Source organism: Antechinus flavipes, chromosome 2 (assembly GCF_016432865.1).
Source record: "Antechinus flavipes isolate AdamAnt ecotype Samford, QLD, Australia chromosome 2, AdamAnt_v2, whole genome shotgun sequence".
Classification (NCBI taxonomy): Eukaryota; Metazoa; Chordata; class Mammalia; order Dasyuromorphia; family Dasyuridae; genus Antechinus; species Antechinus flavipes.
Window position 1 is genome coordinate 365,179,116 of NC_067399.1, and position 19,794 is coordinate 365,198,909.

General features: G+C 30.3%; 1 protein-coding gene across 2 annotated transcripts in view; it reads right to left on the bottom strand.

Annotated features, from left to right (window-relative positions):
• The window catches only part of FNIP1 (folliculin interacting protein 1), a 115,442-nt gene that overhangs the window by 39,630 nt on the left and 56,018 nt on the right, over positions 1-19,794 (bottom strand). For both annotated transcript variants that reach the window (XM_051978212.1, XM_051978213.1), the window contains exons 3-6: positions 9,510-9,641; positions 5,264-5,364; positions 3,551-3,625; positions 2,207-2,298 (exon numbers count right to left, since the gene is read on the bottom strand). In XM_051978212.1, the coding sequence (XP_051834172.1) occupies positions 2,207-2,298; positions 3,551-3,625; positions 5,264-5,364; positions 9,510-9,641 (400 nt within the window). The remainder of the gene's footprint in view (positions 1-2,206; positions 2,299-3,550; positions 3,626-5,263; positions 5,365-9,509; positions 9,642-19,794) is intronic.

The following is a 19,794-nucleotide window of genomic DNA, read 5'->3' on the forward strand; positions in this document are numbered from 1 at the left end:
GATTATAGTTATCTATGTATGAGTGAGCATGAATGCATGACAGAGAGAAAGAGAGAGAGAATATGAGTGTGTGTGTGTTGTGTGTGTGTGTGTGTGTGTGTCCATGCTTCTTAGGGGGAAAATGGAGGGGAAAAAAAAAAACCAAAGTAAAAGTTCACAGCAGAGAACAAAAGAAAACCTAGTAGGAAACAAAGAAAAAAATACAGCTCTGAACATAATGTATAGTATTTATTATATAGGCTTTCTTGAAATGGAAATTCATTGCTTTATATTTTGACTTCTTTCTTATGTGCTGCTGTACATATGGTGATTCCCCCCCCCCCCCATTTTGTATTTAAATTTAAAATAAAAAAAACAAAAATGTTTTTTAAAAAACACTCCAAACTTAGATTGGGGTTTGACAAAACTTTCTTCCACATTTCTGTGGAGTAATTTAATAAATTGATTTTAGTGTACTCCAAGAAAAACTAGAAAGAATAAGGAAAAATCTCCACAAATTTTCAAATAAAAATCATAATAAAATCTACAGGGTTTTGATGTTTTTTTTTTTTTTAATTTGTTAAAGAACTCTGAATTTACTTTACATGGAAGAACTATTTCCTTTGTTTTCAAATGGACATTAGAAATGTTTTGCTAAAGAAGTCCAAAATCACCATTGTAATGGTTAGAAAATTGCTCCTTTTCTGAGATGTTATTTTTATGTTTCCAGCAAAATATTTCAATGACATACTTTCAACAAGAAACAAACTATAGTAAAGAAGGAATACATTCCTTTTTTGGAAACACTTGTTGTTGAATGTAGTGCTAAATGGATAAATAGTATTTTTACATTAAGAAGAATTGAAAAGTAAACTGCAAAGTAAACTGTACAGATGGATATTAATGAATCCTTCAGTTTTCAAAGGTATAAAGTTCTCTAGAAATCAGAAGACTCTTTCAAATCTACCCTCAGATATTTATTAGCTGTGTGACTTTGGACAAATTACATAACTCTACTAAGACTCAGCTTTGTCATCTATAGAATAGGAATATTAATATCACCTGCCTCATAAAGTTGTTATGATAAGATAATATATGCAAAACATTTTGGAAAATCTGAATGGACTATATACATAGCTCTCGTTATTATTAATATTCATTTTACTTAATAAAAATCCATTAAGTTCAAAAGTAAAAATTTTCATCATAAAGTAACTGTTAAATTAAAAGAGCAAATTCTTTTATAAAGATATGTTAAGTAAATAATGTTGAAAAGTTAGGAAATTGAGGAAGAATGTACTGTTCTACTTAGGAAAATTAGGCAAAATATAAAATTCTATTCTTTTAGTACAATGTAATTTTTTAAATGAAATATTTTCAAATGGAAAAATCAGAAAAGTATTTGTTTACATTCTTCTGGTTTTATATTCCTTGCAGCAATAGAGCTCTTAAAAATACTAGAACTGCAATGAGCATTAAGCATAATTGAATTATTTTCAAATTAAATAAAATGTCCCACAAAAGAAGGTATGCTGTTATTACTTGGAAAAACATGCAACAAAAAAGAACCAGGGTAACAAAAACAAAACAAAAAAAATTTTTTTAATAACATGAAAATGCATTTTTCATATATCAAACCATCCATATCAATTAATATGGAAAGATATAGTAGATGGTATGCAGAAACTTCCAGTCAGGAAAACCTGAGTTCAAATCCAGTTTCAAACTGCTTATAAGCTATGTGACCCTGAGCAAGTCACTTAATTTCTTTTAAGTCTGTTTATCATCTTTAAAATGGGGATAATAGCACCTACCTACCAAAAGGGTTTGGGAGGATAGAGAAATATTTGTCAAAGCACTTTGCAAATTTTAAAGCACTATATAAATGCTATTGTTATTACTATAATTACCATTATTAATGGTATTAATGAAATTATTGGACAATTATTTTTTAAGATATTTTGCCTACATGCCTGTAGTAAAGTACATATTAATAAGTACACAATATTATATGCTATTTAAACACTCAAGAAAAAAATATCAATTAAGTATTTAATTTTCCAACATAAAAAAGGATAACAAGGCTGTACACTGTTATACTGAAAATATTTTTAATATTTGGAAGCATTCTATTTTATAATACAATTGTTATAATTTAGAATTACTTCAGAACTACTTTTGTCAAAAAGATTAAAGAATCTACAAATAATATAAAGAAATTAGTTACCTATGTTTCCAAGAAGCCCATTGATAATCGTATTATTATCTGCCTTTAATGTATTATTGTCCTGATTAATGAATTCAAGACTGTCTTGGAGCCTGAGGAGAGGGAAATAAGTTGATCAACTTTATTCTCTTAAGAAAAATTTCAAAACACATTATAGATACAGTACTCTTCAATTTAGGAGAAAAGAGCCAACATCCTTATAGATCCAAGGAACAATCACAATAAAAAATGATTTTGAAATGTTTTCTAATCATTAGGCCAAGAAATGAAGAAGAAAATCTGTCTAAAATCAGTCTTTAAAATTTGCCTAATCTTCCTGTCTTAAAAACTCCTCAAAACTAAATCACTGGGATATTGGCCAAAAAATACTTCATATGGTTAAAGTCCTTATTTGAGCTAATTTCCTATTCCTTCCTTTCTGCTCAGGTTTTGAAGATCATTCTTAGGAAAGAAAATTTCAACATCCAGCCAAACATCAAATCATTCAACTTTAGCTCACTCATTTCTACTTTGATTTACTAAGTAATTATCAGAAGGAACTCAACAATTTCTACTTTAAAAAAACCTCATGGTATAAGAATTTTTGTCCTTTAGTTAAAAAAAAAATATTAAAGGACTCTTTTGTCTTTTCCTTCATCTAAAAGATATAGCTATATAGTTATCTTGAACTTGGACTAAGGAACACAAAATCATGAAAATAGAAGTTTTTAAAATTAACACTCAAGTCCTCAATACTAGGGTAGTGATGGTCAATGGTAGAAAAAAGCTTAAAGGCAGAAGGGGAACATATATTGAAGCCAATACTGATAATAGCAATATGGCAAAGTAAAACACAAAAAATGAATTTGGTATATGAGAGTAATTAGCATGAATTTAGTGGATATGAAGTTAGAAAATCTGAATTTGAATCTGAGCCTGGCTACTTACCAGCTGTGTGATACAACTTTACCTCTGGAACTCATCTTCTTCATTTATCAACTATGGGTATCATACCAGATGACCCCAGAGTTCCAATTCCAAATCATGTGCTTAGTCCTGATCTGTTTTATCTTTGTACATGTGGCATGTATATAGCAATAAACATATATTTCAATAATGTATATCTTGTATACTTCCACTAAGTCAGGAGGACATAACCAACATCTTTTGCCCCAATGAGACTCAACTAGAGAAAATCTGGTCTTTATTACCTTAATTTCTCTTCAAGTACATATAGGAAAAAAAAACAAAGAAATCTGACTAAATATTGCTGATTCTGAATAATATTGTTAATACTCATTAGATATCTCAGATCATTTCTTACATTCTTCATCTTGGTTCCTTACTGAATCTATATATACTCACGTGTTTAGACTTCCATAGATGCTACTTCCAGTACGTGCAGTAAAAACTTTGCTAAGCATAAGCTGGGGAGGAGAACTGTGAGAAAAAAAAAGAGAAAATAAGTACCAAAGGCAAACTATAACAGTATTAGATATCTGATTATGCTTACTCCATATTGACAAATGTGATGAAATCACATAAAATTATTAGTATAAAATTATTCCTCCACAAATACAAATCACTACTGGTTATACTCAATCTAAGTAATTTTTGTCTACATTCAACAATAAAACCTCCAGAGGAGAATTCCTTGGCAAATTAAGATACCTTCTAATCGAAGTCTCTATAAAGTAGCTCAAGATAGCAGAAATAAGCCTAGACCTTGAATCAGGAGACACCTAGACTCAAACCTTACTTCTAACATTTTGCTAGGTAAATCTTCTAATTTCTCTAATGGTCCTGGTATGTAAAATGGAATAAATGAAATGGAAAAACAAATATCTTCACTGGATTATAAAATTTAGCTTTAAACTGATTATTTTAATAGTCCATGTGATATCAACCATCATCAACAACAACAAAAAACATTTACTAAGTATGAACTATGTGCAAGACATTATGATGGGACCTGGGAATAAAAAAGAAAAACAGGTATGTCACATTTTACTAAATAGAAGTTATAAAATATATACAAGTATATCATAATATACAGCAGGAAATAATGAGGCAGAGGAGCAATTTAGATGAAGTGATCTAGGAATATTAGTTGTGACTGGGTCAGGAAGTGGAAGAAAATTTCAATAAAGGAAATAGAAACTTGAACTGATTTTGAAGGAAGATACAGATTCATAAGTGTAGAAATGAAGAGAAAGAGCATTCCACACAAGAGTTTACTGTTTAAAAGCACAGAAGAAAATATAGAGTTTGGATCAAGATAATGAGAATAAAGTGAAACAGATCTAGAATGGCAAACTGGTTAGATTATGTTGGTCTTAAAAGACATACAAATTAGTTTGCATGTTATTCTACAATTAACAGGGAGCTACTGAAGATTTCTGAACAGGTCAGACCCGCTTAAGAAAAATTTTGGCAGATTAGTGAAGAATAGATTGTAGGAAGAAAGATGAGAGTCAAGGAAATAGTAGGCTATTATAAAAATCCAGATGAGAGGTGATAAGGGTAAGAACATGGATAGAAATACTGATCGAGCCTAATTCCTCCAATACTATGTGAAATTACTGGACCAAAAAAAAAAAAAAAAATCACATTTAAAATAGCAATACTAGAACATACATTATTTATAGATATTCTAAAAACCGTGTGACTCAATATTCTTTGGCTAATTTATTCACTCTGCCATTGTAGAAGTGGCTATAATGGGCAAGAGATTCCTTTTGTATTTTTATTGGTTACATGAGTTGCTTGGCTAAACAATTTGTCACCCAGTGGCCAAAGTACTGCTGCTAAGCCTCTCTAAATTCAGTAAAGCTGAATCTAAGATAGTAGGCACAGACTGTAAACTGGGATCATACTTGAACTTAAAAGTCTTTCTAGATTGGTAGGTTCAGAGCTTCTGCCATTGAAAGTAAAGAATCAACCCCAAATAAAGTTAAACAAAGATTTCTGAAGATTAATAACAACCTAGTTCTAAAATACCTGAAGTAGTCTATTACTAGTAATCATATAAATTATTTATATTTCCCTAAAGAAAAGTAAAATTTGATGTAGTCTTACCGAATTTGATGAATTTTTAGGGTAGAACCCTTATAACTCATGGCCACTGAGCCAAACATCATCTCTCCAAGCATATTGGCATCAGAAGAACACCGAGAACCCTAAAAAGGCAAAAAAATTTTTTTAAAAAAAGAATATTTATGTGACTATTAAAATACTCACATTAGTGTAATTGGGGTCATTGAGCATGTACAGAGTTGACTTTCCTAAAGGATTCTCTAGGGATGACAAAGCAATGTTAAGCAGGAGGAGCTGCTGACTCAGTGGATATTTAAAGGGAATGATCCACCCTTGGTCATTTGGCTTTTCTTTCCAGTTATCCTGTCAGAACTATGGGAAAGTCTGTAGAGGGAAAGCAGAGGGACATTGAACTTCCTGCTACATGACTACCATATGTGGACAACTGCCTTGCTGCCAGCCCCATCCTAATTCCTCATGGAAGAAACTTGATTAGTCTACATGATTTGCAATTGGGAAGAGAAAAGAAGGATGAAGGGTAGGATAATCTCTTCTAAAGATCCACCAAATCAGTGGCTTCTAGGGGAATTGACTAGCCAGAAGCATACAGGACAACTCTGCATACACTCCATGGCTCCTATTACACTGGCATAATAATGTTTAACACTTTTAAAAGGAAAGGCAAAAGCTAAAATGTAAAGAGTTAAGCTTAGTTAAAACTTTATTTAAAAAAACAACAACAACCAAACACTTTCTACTTTTGGATTTATGAGAATTATAAGAAGTACATGAGAAAGGCACTCCCATATCTTGAAAGCAACAATTTCTAATGCCTATCACCAAATCTATATAACTTGTTCCCAGTCCACCCTATCCCTGTATCTGTACCTATACAATTTTTCTGTGTTTCCAAGCTTCAAATAGCATCCTCTAATCCAATTTGAGATGAAATAAATCACTTCCCTCCTTCTGATGTTATACATTTACCATTAAATATCAATAAAGCCAAATGAATTTACTTTGCAACTCTTTTAGCTTGGTAAAAGGACTTCAATATACAAATTGATAATAATTACTTATTCGGTTCAACTGAGTCCTCACAATATTTCTTCTTTATCCATTTGTTACTATGGACTTACTGGTTTCTGATAATAATATTAGAAATAATAAAAATGAACATTTACTTTCACTTATATAATACTTTAAAATTTGGAAGAGCTTTAATACATTATTTTACAATTGTGATCAATGTATATTCTTTTTAAGGCTCTGCTTACCTCCTCCCTTTTGTTTTATTAAAGTCTTTCAAGATTTTTTTATATTACTTGTACAAAAACTGAAGATGATCCCGCCACTAATATATTACACTATTTTATTAATCTGTCTACTGTTCTTCATTTTTAAAAGTTGTTCCTAGCATGTATGAATTTATAAATAACACTACCATAAATCTCTTTAAAAGATAGCTTTCTTCTTTCTAACACTCACAAGGTATTTTTTATCAACAGTGACATTATTGAATCAAAGGGTATGATTATGGGATTAAAAATAATATATTCTAATTAATAGAAATTCCAACAATTTGTGATTCTATTAGAAATGAATGAATATACCTACTTTACTGCAACCTCACTAACACTTTTTTCACTTTATTTTTTCAAGTTTGATGAATATGAAGAAGTAGCTCACATGATTATGAAGCTGAGTATTGTTAAAAGACTTAAAATATGAATTTATTTCTTTCTTTCCTTTTTTCTTTCTTCTTTTCTTTCCTTCTTTCTTTTTGGTAAATTGTTCATATCCTTTGGTCATTTTTCTGACAACTTCTGGGAGAAAAAACTTATCAATATATTCATAGCTTCTACATCTTAGCCTCTTATTCCTTAATTCTTTGTGTTGTGGCTTCTGGCCTTTGGTATGGTTTCTAACCTGTCTAGTAATTGTTTTACTTAGTATTTATTTCTTCAAATTTTATTTATGACCTGGAAAAATTTACATGAACTGTTGCTGAGTGAAATAAGTAGAACCAGAAATACACTGTACACAGTAACAGTAAGAATGTGCAATGGTTAGCTATAACAGATTTCATTCTTCTCAATGGTTCAGTGATCCAGGGCAAACCTTTGAAGAGAAGTGCCATCTGCATCCAAAAAAAGAACTATGGAGAGTAAATGTAAATAAACCCACGCTATATCCACTTTTTTTTCCTATTTTTCCCCCTTTCTTGTGTTTTTTTGCTTTTTGTTCTCATTTTTCTTTCCCAACATGATTCATAAAGAAATGTGTGTTAAAAATAAATAAATGAAATTTTATTTGGTTATTTTGTGATATTATACACACACGCACACACACACACACACACACACACACACACACAAATATATTTAATTCTGGCACAATTTTTCTTTGATTTACTTATTTGCATTTAGAAGGGCCATGCCTACTAAAAACATCTTTGGTGTAAGTTAAGAGACAGAATTGCATTGCTATATGCCTCTGAAAATCAAGAGTGCTGAGTCATAATTGTAATCCTGAAGCTTTCATACTCTGAATGAGAAATATAGCTACTAAGTCTTAATTAGCTTTGGCTTCTAGAATGTGCATTACAAATTGAAGTTATAGATAATAATAGCTAGCCTGGGTTATTCAACAATTTCCAGGGGCCAAAGCTGTTAGATGGTTGGCCATTTCAATAGCTGCAGGAGCCAAGAGTTATACAGATTTCAGGCTAGAGCTCCTGAAAAAGTTAGATTTTGGATCTATAATGGTGAGTAATTAGTTTGCTGGTAATCAGATTTTGTAGCTCCAATAGTGAGGTGTTTGGCATCCTCAGATCACCAGGCTGCAATGGTAGCCAATCAGCCCAGTAGTTGTGATGGTAGGCAACTAGAACAGTAGCTAACGAAGGACAGGCTTATAGAAATGGCTGGTCAACCTAACAGCTGCTAAAGGCTGAAACTGTTATAGTTGGCCAGTGAGGCATCTGACTGAGCATTTAGTTTTAAAAAGAGGGATTCACTTGTATAGGAAAAAAGCCAACAGTGATGTTATCTAGGTAAGATGTGTTATATTTGGGTTTTCCTACCCATTACTATGTGCTTATTCTATCATTAGGGAAGAGAGATTCAAGACCAATTCCAGGCAATCAAAAAGAGGATTTGAAACAATTTAGTCTATCTCAAAATTTGTTCAAATGTAAAATCATAATTGTAAAACTTTAGAGTATTTAAGGTATTAAGACTAACTTTTAAAATTCTGCCTAACTAGCTAAGAGTTCCAAGTCAGTGAGTTAAAAATTATAGAGCAGATAAAAGTTTCAGTATAACAAGATAACAAGGGAAAAACTCCAATGGAATGCCTGACCAATAAGCATTTCAGAGCATTATGAAGCATTTATTAAACTTCCACGTAACTAATGAGAGTGGTCTAAAAGAAAAATTCTTTGGGTGTATATTTTTGATGATGCTCAAAATATAATATCTAGCATTTTAATTGGTAAAAGTGTAAGAAGTAGATTTAATTTGTCCATTTTGGCAAATATGTAATATCCATTATGATACTATGACTCAGGAAAAATAAGACCAATCCAATATAAGTATAAAATTATAAAATCCAGAAAAACTCCAAGATTATAATTTAGTGTAACTAAATTAAATGCTTGCTTTTCCACTAAAGCAGAAAGATCAGAAATACATTCATATTAGATGAGTTTTGCTTTGCTTTAAGTTAATGCTCTATTACTATGTAAAATGTTAACAGGCTCACAGATAAATTTATAAGCAGTCATAATGAGTAGATCTAGAAGTATATTATAAAAGGGCAGCACATGTTAAAATGAATTTCAATATATTTTTCATGTATAGAAATGCAATGTCTTTTTTGTATTTGTTAGGAAATTAAGAAACTTTATTTTACTAATACAACTGAAACATGTTACTATTTTATAGATCATCACACTTCAATACAGAGGCAGTGTGGAACAGAGTATGGAATACTGGCCTTGTACATAGCCAGTAAGGCCTAGGTTTGAATCCTGCCTTTGAAACATATAGGCTGTGTAACCTATTTAAGTCCTTTACTCTCTCAAAACTCTAGAAAACTCTTTAAGATTTTAAATTGCAGAGGAGATCCTAATCTGCATTAGTAGAGAAAATTCCCTTATCTAATAGCTCAATAATCAAATAATTAAAACTTCAATAATTAAAAGATGTTTTAAAGAACTAAATATCCTGGTAATCCAATAATATGACAATAGAGTAAAATGAGGATTAGGGCAGAGTGTTCTCACCTGATATTTAGGACACTGCTCTTTTGTATCTGAAGAATTGATAGAACTATCCAAGGAAGAAGAACTGTCTCCTCCAGGTTTCAACTGGCAGCATTTTCCAAAGACTTTTACTTGAGCATCACTGCAAAGTTTCTGAAATACATTATTACCATTACAGTTATCTGAAACATAAAATTCATGAAGTTGTGCAAAATTCATTATTTGATACTTGTAAAATATACATGTTTTTGCTTAAAATTATATTTCTGAGAAAATGATACTTTGTTTAGCCTGCCAAGATACTACAAATTCAATTATTTTTAAATCTGGGGGATTTAAATCTCTCCTTTTATTCTTTCTCTCTCTCTCTCTCTTTTTTTTTTTTTTTTTGGCTGAGGCAATTGGGGTTAAGTGACTTGTCCAGGGCCACACAGCTAGAATGTTCTCCTTTATTCTTTATAAAAAATTATAAGTGACTCCATACTTTTCATAAAACAATTTGTGCAAGTAATTTATTTTATTCATGCAAAATTAAGAATTTATTACTCTTCTAACTAAAATGCAAATCTTAAATATGTAAGAAAAATAACCTATCATGTAAATATTTAACTGATAAAATTCTGGATAACTTAAATTTATAACACATTAAATTAAAAAAAAAAAAGACAGGCATGTTTTTCAGTATTGCTATTAAGAATTACTGTCGAACTCTCAATATTTTTCTTTACATTAATTATAAAGAAAATTCCATCTCATGAAGATGTTATAAATAATAGATACTATTTACATAGCACTTTAAAGTTTGCAAATCTCATTTCAAATGTTATCTCATTTAATCCTTACGATAGGTACTATTATTATCCTCTTAACAGACACACACAAATATCAAGAGAAAATAGCTATGAAACAAATTGTTTCATCTATATTATCATCAAATTATCAACTTTTTTTTTAGTTCAAACACTCTTTCAAATATTTTAGTAGAAGCAAGTAAATCTATTTTGTAATTTAAAAAGGAAATTGCCACTTATATCCACAATGTTATTTTAAAAATTAGATAAAAATTTGAATTTAATGGTTGAATATTAATGAATATTTATAAACTGGTTTCAGGTTATTTCAAATTTTTAAAAGCTGCATTTTTTTTGAAGGCAGAAATGTGTGTGATAGAATGTTGATACTATGATACTATGGTACATTTAATTTTCACATAAAGGTCAACTTTAGATTTACATATTTCACATCTGAAATTTAATAAGCAGGGCAATGGCACAGTTTTTCTGTATTATAAATGTATTTGATTGATGGTGACAATAACAAATGACACTTGAAACATGATTTAACATGTATCAATTGAAATTTGATCTTTGCACACCATGATAAATAATCTCTAGTTGCTTTCACTATCAATTGGAACAAATTTACCTCAAAGGTCTCATTTTTGTTTATTTTGTTGTTAATTTGAATTTTGGTTTCCATTTTTAAAAGTGGACATGTTTATGGCAAGTACTACACTCAAAAACAACGAATATTTTTGTTGTTTCTACCCCCCCCCAAAAAAAGGGTTCACCTTAAGACTTTTGAAAACTGTGCTCTTTAAAGATTTCACTACTTTGTGTTATTATTATTTGTTATTCTAAAATGAATTTCCAGCCTGCCTGTACATTTAAGAATATTGCTTTAATAAAGATTTCTGAGATGACTTTAGGCAAAATAAAAGAGAAATTGACTGTTTCTAATCTTAGCTCTCATGTACCACACTTAAAAATAATGATGAATACACCAAATAAAACAGGGGGAAAATTCCTGAGACTATAACAAAAAATTAAAATAATAAGCATTAAAAAAAATCTCCAAAATAATTAGTAAATATTATGAGGTGAAAAGTGAATAATAATTCAAACAATTTTAATTCTAGAGGAAAAAAATGTGTCAAACTACCTACAGAAAGGTCTAAGAACAAAGAAGGTATATAAAAAGTATAGAACCTCTCATATTAGAAGTAAAGTCACTGAAATAGAAATTCAGGAAAACGAAGAACTGACAAAGTTGAAAAGACAGGGACAAATCTCAGGGAAATAATGGATTCTCTAAGGAGTAGACTGGCTCAGGAAGAACAAAAAAATGCATAAAGGAAAATGAAACAAACAAACAAAAAAAGATCCCATGATTAAAAAAAAAATAGAAAAACTAGAAAAGATTTCTAATCCCTGCAAATCAAAGAAATAGAATTAGAAGTAAGTTTTCAGAGTGTCTGAGAATTATAATGCAGAAAAATGTCAAAATGCAAATAATCTGAATTTCATGAAATCACTTAAAATTTACTGGAGAGATTTTACCACAGTGAAAATTGAAAATTAACAGAATTAACAGAATGCTGACCTTAAATGCTCAAGTAAAAATGCAGCCACCAAGTTTCAAAGCTTTATGATCAAGAAAAAAAGTCATGTATAAAGCATCAAATACCAATTCAAATAACAGAAACTATTCAATAATGATAAGAAATGAAAAAGGGTGGAAGATTTCATTAAAAAAAAAAAAGGAAAATTGAGCTGTATTCCATGTATATCTAATCTGCAAAAACAAATTTACTTTATCATGGGGAAAAACTGTTCCTCAATGAAGAAGAAAAAATTATATTCCTTCTTGAAGAGAAATCCAAAACTGGGAAAAATTTTTAATGTGCAAATTGATCAAATAAATAAACAAGATAATCTAGAATGGTAAGCAAGTTGGCAATAAAGGTGGTACAATATTAACATCTTACAAAGAAATGTTACGTATTCTGTGGATTTTAAGTTGCACCTAGAAAAATGTCTGTAAAAGAATAAGGGAGAAGAAATATGAGAAAAGAATTCCCTGAAAAAGGAATGGACTGAACTAGATTAGCTTAAGATGGCTGAGAGAAAAGAAATTATGTTTTCTGAATTTGGGTGCCACAAACATGAAGGCTAATCAAAGAAGGAAGTAGGAATTGGAGGAGAAAAGCTGAATCTTAAAACAGATTATCTTATCTGGTATACCTGAAAAACAGAAACCCAAAATAAATATTTTTGCAATAAAAGAAAAATTTTAGATGTTTCTGGTATGTATGTTATTAATGTTGGATTATTACAAAGTAAGAAGTTTCACCTATGTTTGATATGGGAAGTAGAGGTAGCTAATATTTGTACAGTTGTACCCCAACTTACTGTTAACTCTGCCACTCCACAATTTGATTTGAGGCACTATTTTAAAGTTGTTTAGAGAGGAATGTTGAGAGAATCCAGCTGAGTTACTTCCTTTCCCTCCCCATCTTGGTTCTGTCTCATAGTCTCTAAATTCTTAAAGAAAAAAGTAACTTAAAAATTTTAAAGACCCAACTAGAAACACATTAATTTTTGATGAGTTTAACATTTTTCTGTTTGATAATTTCAATAAGAGGATGAAGAAAAAGGAAATTTCGAGCTTGAACCAAATTTCAAAGCCTTCAATAAGGCACTATCATTTTTCTCATCTTCCAGGTTTATAATCTCAGCATGATCCTCAATTCCTCACCCTATATATCCAATCAGTTGCCAAATGTTGCTTTTTCTAACCCCATCACATCTGACAAACCTTTCTTTCTTCATATAGTTATTACTACATAAATTCAGGCCCTCATCTCTTCTTGTCTAGATTATTACTGATCTCCTAATGAGGTTTCCTACCTAAAGTCTTGGCCCACTTCAGTCCATCTTTACTCTGTTATCAAAGTGATTTTCCTTAAGTGCAACTCTAACCCTGTCACTCTACTCAAATCATTTCTCTAATTCCTTGTTGCCTCTAGCCATCAAATTTTTAAAAAGCATTTAAAACTTCTTATAAATTGGCCACAATATATCTTTTAACTTCATTATACATTACTCCTCCCTTTCCATCCCTTGTGTCCATACAAAGTCACAAACAGGTCGACAGAGACATCTCTCTAATAAGATTCTAGAATTTCTGCAAAAATCAACGAGAATTTATTAAGCAAAAATCAAAGTCACTCTCAAATGTATAGTATGAACATTCTTTTGCCTTCGCCCCACTTTTTTTTTCTTTTAGAAGTAGAGGCATTTATCCTTCTCCTGTCCTTCACAGTTCTTGTAGAAAAGCAAAATGTGAGGGCAGTTAGATAGTGCAGTGGATAGAGCACTGGTCCTGTAGTGAGGAGGACCCGAATTAAAATTCAGCCTCAGACACTTAACACTTCTTACCTATGTGACTTAGCTATGGTCAAGTCACTTAACCTTAACCCCAATCTGACACCTACTTAAAACAGGTAATCTAGTTGAATCTCACCTTTCTTGTCTATTTACATGTTAAGGTTTCTTCTAGTCCAAGTCTATGATTCTATGATTCTTTTCTTCTTGGTCTTTCAAATATCAGTGACAGAAGCTATACAAATTTATAAATCTTAAGTACTTGATCATTTAGTCCATCTGGATCAAGTGACTAAAGGAAAGCTAGGTGCCTTCTTCCTAGGACTTTACTTCTTGCCTTATTTTGGATATCACACCCCTAGCAAATATCTCTATTGTTTTTTCCCCCCCTCTAAAAGTCAGTCCCCCAGAAATAAAAAAGAAAAACAAGGTAGGAACTGAACAATTCTGTCTCTCTGTCATCCTTTCCACTTTAAGCAATAGTAATGTCCCTGAGTCCTCTTCCTCCCCAATACCATTGCCAACAGAACGGCATCATTTCATTGCCCTTAGCTTTTCCCATCAGCCTCTATACTATAGCACTCCTGACATTCTTTTTATAGTATAATAGTCTTGGCTGCAAAAACATAATTTTCCCATGCTTTTATCTTTAGTTATGTATCTTTTTAAAACTAAAGATCCCTGGGAAATTATCTGGACAGCCAAATTGTTTCTTTTATTAATAAAGGAAAATAATAGAGAACAACCAAACAGAAAAGGTATGAAAATTATCTGACATAAAGGAATCAAAGAACAAATCAATGAAACAATCAGAGACAATGATATTGAGATAATACACCTTATGGATAGGTAGCCATTATCATACTGCTAACAGCTAGGCATTGAACTTTGAGTTAGGAAGATCTGAGTTCAAATTGTACCTCAGAGGCTTACTGACATAAGACACATGCTTTATTTGCTTCAATTTCCTCCTCTGTAAAACAGGGGTAATAATAATAGCATCTATCTTCTACAGTTGATGTGCGAATCAAATGGAATAATGTTTATAAAAGAGTTTTCAAACTATATAAATGTTAGCTAATACTGTTTTAAATAAATTGTAGAAAAATTCAATACCTATATGAAATTTTCTGCAAAAAAAAAAAAAAAAGCCAAAACAAAACAACAATACCACCAATTGCAAACTTCAAACAAAATCTATATTTTGAGAGGTAATGACTATCTATTATTGTAGGGATCATTCCAGAATTAGGCATCTGTTTATGATCAGAACAGTGATTTCTAAGCAAAAAATATCAAAATCTAACAAAAATCAGATGAGAAAGAAGAATGATACAAAAAAAAAAAGAATGCTGACTTTAGAGGCCTAAGAAAAATCTGAATCTTGGCTTTGCGATTTACTATATCTGTAACTCTGTGGAAGTTAAGTAATAGAAACAAAATAAATTAATAATTAAGACTAGAAGCAGTGATTTTTTTGGGGGGTGAGGAAAGAAGGATAATAAAACAACTAACTAATTTGATTAAAAATAAAATAAAAGTATTAAAAATGAAGAGACTTCATAACCAAGGAAGAAATAAAGGATATTTGAGAAACTATTTGCCCAACAGATTCCAGTATAACTGGCAACTTACATGAAATTTATGAATATAACCAAAATATAAAATACCCAGATTAACATAGAAACAGATCAATATTATAATAATTTTAGAAAAAGAAATTGAACAAACCATGAATGAAATTTCAAAGGAAAAACCCTGGGAATAAATAAATTCACACGTGAATTCTATCAAACATTCAAAGAACAATTTCCATCAATATTAAACAAACTTTTGCAAAAACACCCTAAAAAGAGATCTTATCAAATTCCTTTATGGTACAAATATACTCTTGATAATTTAAGTTGGAAGAACCACAAAAGAGAAAGAAAACTATAAATCAATCTCTTCTGAACACTGATATAACAATTTTAGATAAAATATTAGCAAAGAGACTATTATCAACATATCACAAAATTATACATTATAATCAGGTTGGATTTACCAGGAATCCACTGTTGCTTTATTAATAAGAGAATTATAAACATAATCAGTCATAGGAATAATAGAAATTTTTAAAAATTCTTAAAGAAATTTTTGTAATTATATCAATAGATGTGGGAAAATGTTTTTTTTTTTTTAAACAAAACACCCATTTCTATGTGAAACAATAAAAATCAGAGGGACATATGGATCTTTCTTTAATATGATATGTTATATATATGCAAAACCTACAAATAGTATCATAAATTATGAGAATGAACTTAAATGGTCTTTCCAGTAAGATCAAGAGTAAATTAAGGACATGGACTGCCATTACTATTATTTAATATAGTGCTAAAAATAACAGCAATAGTTATAAGACCAGAAAAAAGAAACTGAGGATATAAGCATAGACAAAGAAGAATAAAAATGACCAATTTTAGCAGATGATATGATGATATGCTTGGAAAACCTTAGAAAGTCAATTAAATTTTATTTGAAATAAACAGAATTTTAGAAAAGAGAAATAATAGAAATCCAGATAAAATCTGTATATTACCATTAAAACCAAGCAGGGAGAGTTAGAAAAGAAAACGCTATTTAAGCAACTATAAAAAAAATTGGGGCATTTGTCTACCAAGATTAACTTACAAGAACTATATGAATACAACTATAAAAACCTTTTTTTTTTTTTTTTAACACAAATAAAGGCAGACTTAAATGACTGGAAAATATCAATTGCTCACAAATATACTGAACCAACACAATAACAATGACAATGTTACCTAATTATTTATTCAGTATCATACCAACTAACCTACAAAGTATAACTTTTACAAAGCTATAAAAATAAAGAAATTAATCTAGAGGATACAAATCTAAAGGAAAATAATAAAAACAAGTAAGAAGGAAGTGGGGCTAGCAGAACCAAATTCCAAACTTTACTACAACACACTGAAACAATTTTGTACTGGTTAAGAAACAAGAGAAATAAACTAATGGAACAAAATAGGTATATAACATATAAACACAAATGAACACAGTAGTGTAGTATTTGACAAACATAAAAATCCTAGTTATTGGAGTAAGGAATCATTGTTGGTAAAATTGTTGTTCTATGGATAGGGAAACAGCTTATAATCAGATGAGGGATGGAAGGAATAAGCATTTAAATTTTTTTTAATATTTCATTTTTCCAATTGTGTATAAAAATAATTTTAAACATGTGCTATTATTGCTGTTTTTTAAATTTTGAGTTTCAAGTTCTCTTCCTCCCTTCTTTTTTTCCTCCTTGAGAAGGAAAACAATTTGATATAGATTATACATGTGTAGTAATGCAAAACATTTCCATATTAGCTATGTTGTGAAAGAAAACACAGATCAGAAAATAAAAATTACCACAAAAGAGTAAGAAAAAACTCCAAACCAAGAAAAATAAAGTAAAAAAAGGATTCTTCAACTTGCATTCAGACAACAATTTTTTCTCCAGAGGCAGACCACATTTTGCAGCATAGATTTTTTTTGACACTGATTTGGATCACTGTATTGGTGAGAATAGCTAAGTCATTCATAATTGATCTCATACAATTTTGCTTTACTGTGTTCAGTGCTCTCCTAGTTCTGCTCACTTCACTTTGTATCAGTTCATATAAGTCTTCCCCAGTTTTTCTGGAACCATATAGCTTGTCATTTCATTCATTCATTCATAATATTCATTTATTTAAAGCTTTTTATTTACAAAACATATGTATGGGTAATTTTTCAATATTGACTCTTGCAAAACCTTGTGCTCCAAATTTTCCCCTTTCTTCACCCCATCCCCTCACCTAGATGGCAGGTAATCTAATACATGTTAAATATGTTAAAATATATGTTAAATCCAATATATGTATGGCTATTTTATACAGTTAACTTGCTGCACAAGAAAGATTGGATCAAGAAGGAAAAATAAAAACTGAGAAAGAAAACAAAATGCATAGCTTGTCATTTCTTATAACACAATAGTATTCTATCCCAATCATAGATTACAATTTCTTCACTCATTTTCCAATAGACGGGCAACTTTTCAGTCTCCAATTCACTGACACCCCAAAAAGAGCTGCTAAAAATGTTGTTGTACATATAGATTTTTTTATTGCCAAACCAAAAGATATACGTGGTTTTATAGTCCCCTGATCATAGTTCCAATTTGTTTTTCAGAATCACTGAACCAATTCACATCTCTACCAATAGTGTATTAGTGTCTCAATTTTCCCACATCTGTTTCAATATTTATCTTACGGTGTGGGTTGGTATCTCAGATTTGTTTTAATTTACATTTCTTTAAATCAATAGTGATTTATTTAGAGAATTTTTTCATATGAATATATAGATAGCTTTGATTACTTCATCTGAAAACTTCCTGTTTATATTCTTTGACCATTATTTATCCATTGGGAATAACTTCTTATAAATTTGATCTAGCTCTCTATATAGTTGAGAAATCAAGCTTCTATCAGAAAAACTTGCTGTAAAATTTCCTCTTCCTCCCCAGTTTTTTGCATTCCTTCTTATTTTGGCTGTACTGGTTTTATCTGTGCAAAACCTTTTCAATTTAATGTAATCAAAATTGTCCATTTACTTTCCATAATGTTTCCGTAATAGGAAACTTCACATTTGGTCATAGATTCTTTCTCTGACCACAGATCTGGCAAGTAAGATAATGCATGCTCCCTTAATTTTTTATATCATCCTTTATGTCTAAATCATATACCCATTTGAATATTATCTTGGAATCTGGTGTAAGGTATTGGTCTATTCCGAGTTTCTGTTTTCCAGTTTTCCCAACAATTTTTCTGAAATAGTGTGTTCTCACCACAAAAGTTTGGCTCTTTGCATTTATCAGACACTAATTATTATGGTCCTTTACTACTGTAATTAGTTCCACTGGGTCCACCACTCTATTTCTTAGTCAATACCAGATTGTTTTGATGATTATTGGTTTGTAATGCAGCTTGAGATCTGATAGGGCTTGAATATTAATTTTGCCAGATAAATACTGTTACTTCTCCTAGCTCTGAAAAAATATTTTTGGTAGTTTCATTGGTATGGTGCTGAATAAGTAAATTAATTTAGATAGTATTATATTTTTATTATTCTAAGTTATCTCCCTTTCTTCTCCCCCTCCCTAAGCTGGTATGTAATCTGATTTAGATTATACATGTGCAATCATATAAAACATATTTTCCACATTAGTCATTTTGTGGAAGAAAATGCAAAAAAAAGTAAAAAATAGAATGCTTTTTTCTGTCTTTATAACATTAGTTCTTTCTCTGGAGGCAGTTAGCTATAATTAGTATTTCTAATACAATATTGAATAATAGTGATAATAATGGCCATCCTTGCTTTATCCCTGATTTTATTACAGATAAATATTACTTTTAAGGAAAGATCCATTTATGCCTATTTTTTTTTAAAAAGGAATGAATGTTGTATTTTATCGAAGGATTTTTGTGCAACTGCTGAAATAATATTAATGTGGTTAATTATGTTGATAGTTTTCTAATATTGACTAGTCTTGGAGTCCTGGCATAAATCCCACCAGAGTGTATTATTTTTGTGATATGTTGCTGTAATCTCCTGGCTAGTATTTTATGAACATTTTTGCATCAATGTTTATTAGGAAAATTGGTTTGTCATTTTAAAAAATCTTTTTCTGTAGTTTTTTTAGTCTTCATGTTTTAATTATTAGCACCAGATTTGTGTCTCAAATGAAATTTAGCAAAACTCTTTCTTTGCCTATTTTTCCTAATAGTTTATATAGTATTTGGAATCAATTGTTCTTTAAATGTTTTATAGAATTCACTTGTGAATCCATCTGGTCCTGGGGATTTTTTTCCTTGGGAGCTCATTTATGGCTTGTTCAATTTTTTTTTTTTCCTGAGAGGGTTATTTTTTTGTTCTCTGTAAATCTGGCAGGATATATTTCTGTAAATATCTATCCATTTCATTTAAATTGTAAAATTTATTGGCATGTAATTGGGCAAAATAGTTTCTAATAATTGTTTTAGTTTCCTCTTACTTGATGGTGAATTTACCCTTTACATTTCTGATGTTGATAATTTGATTTTCCTCTTTTA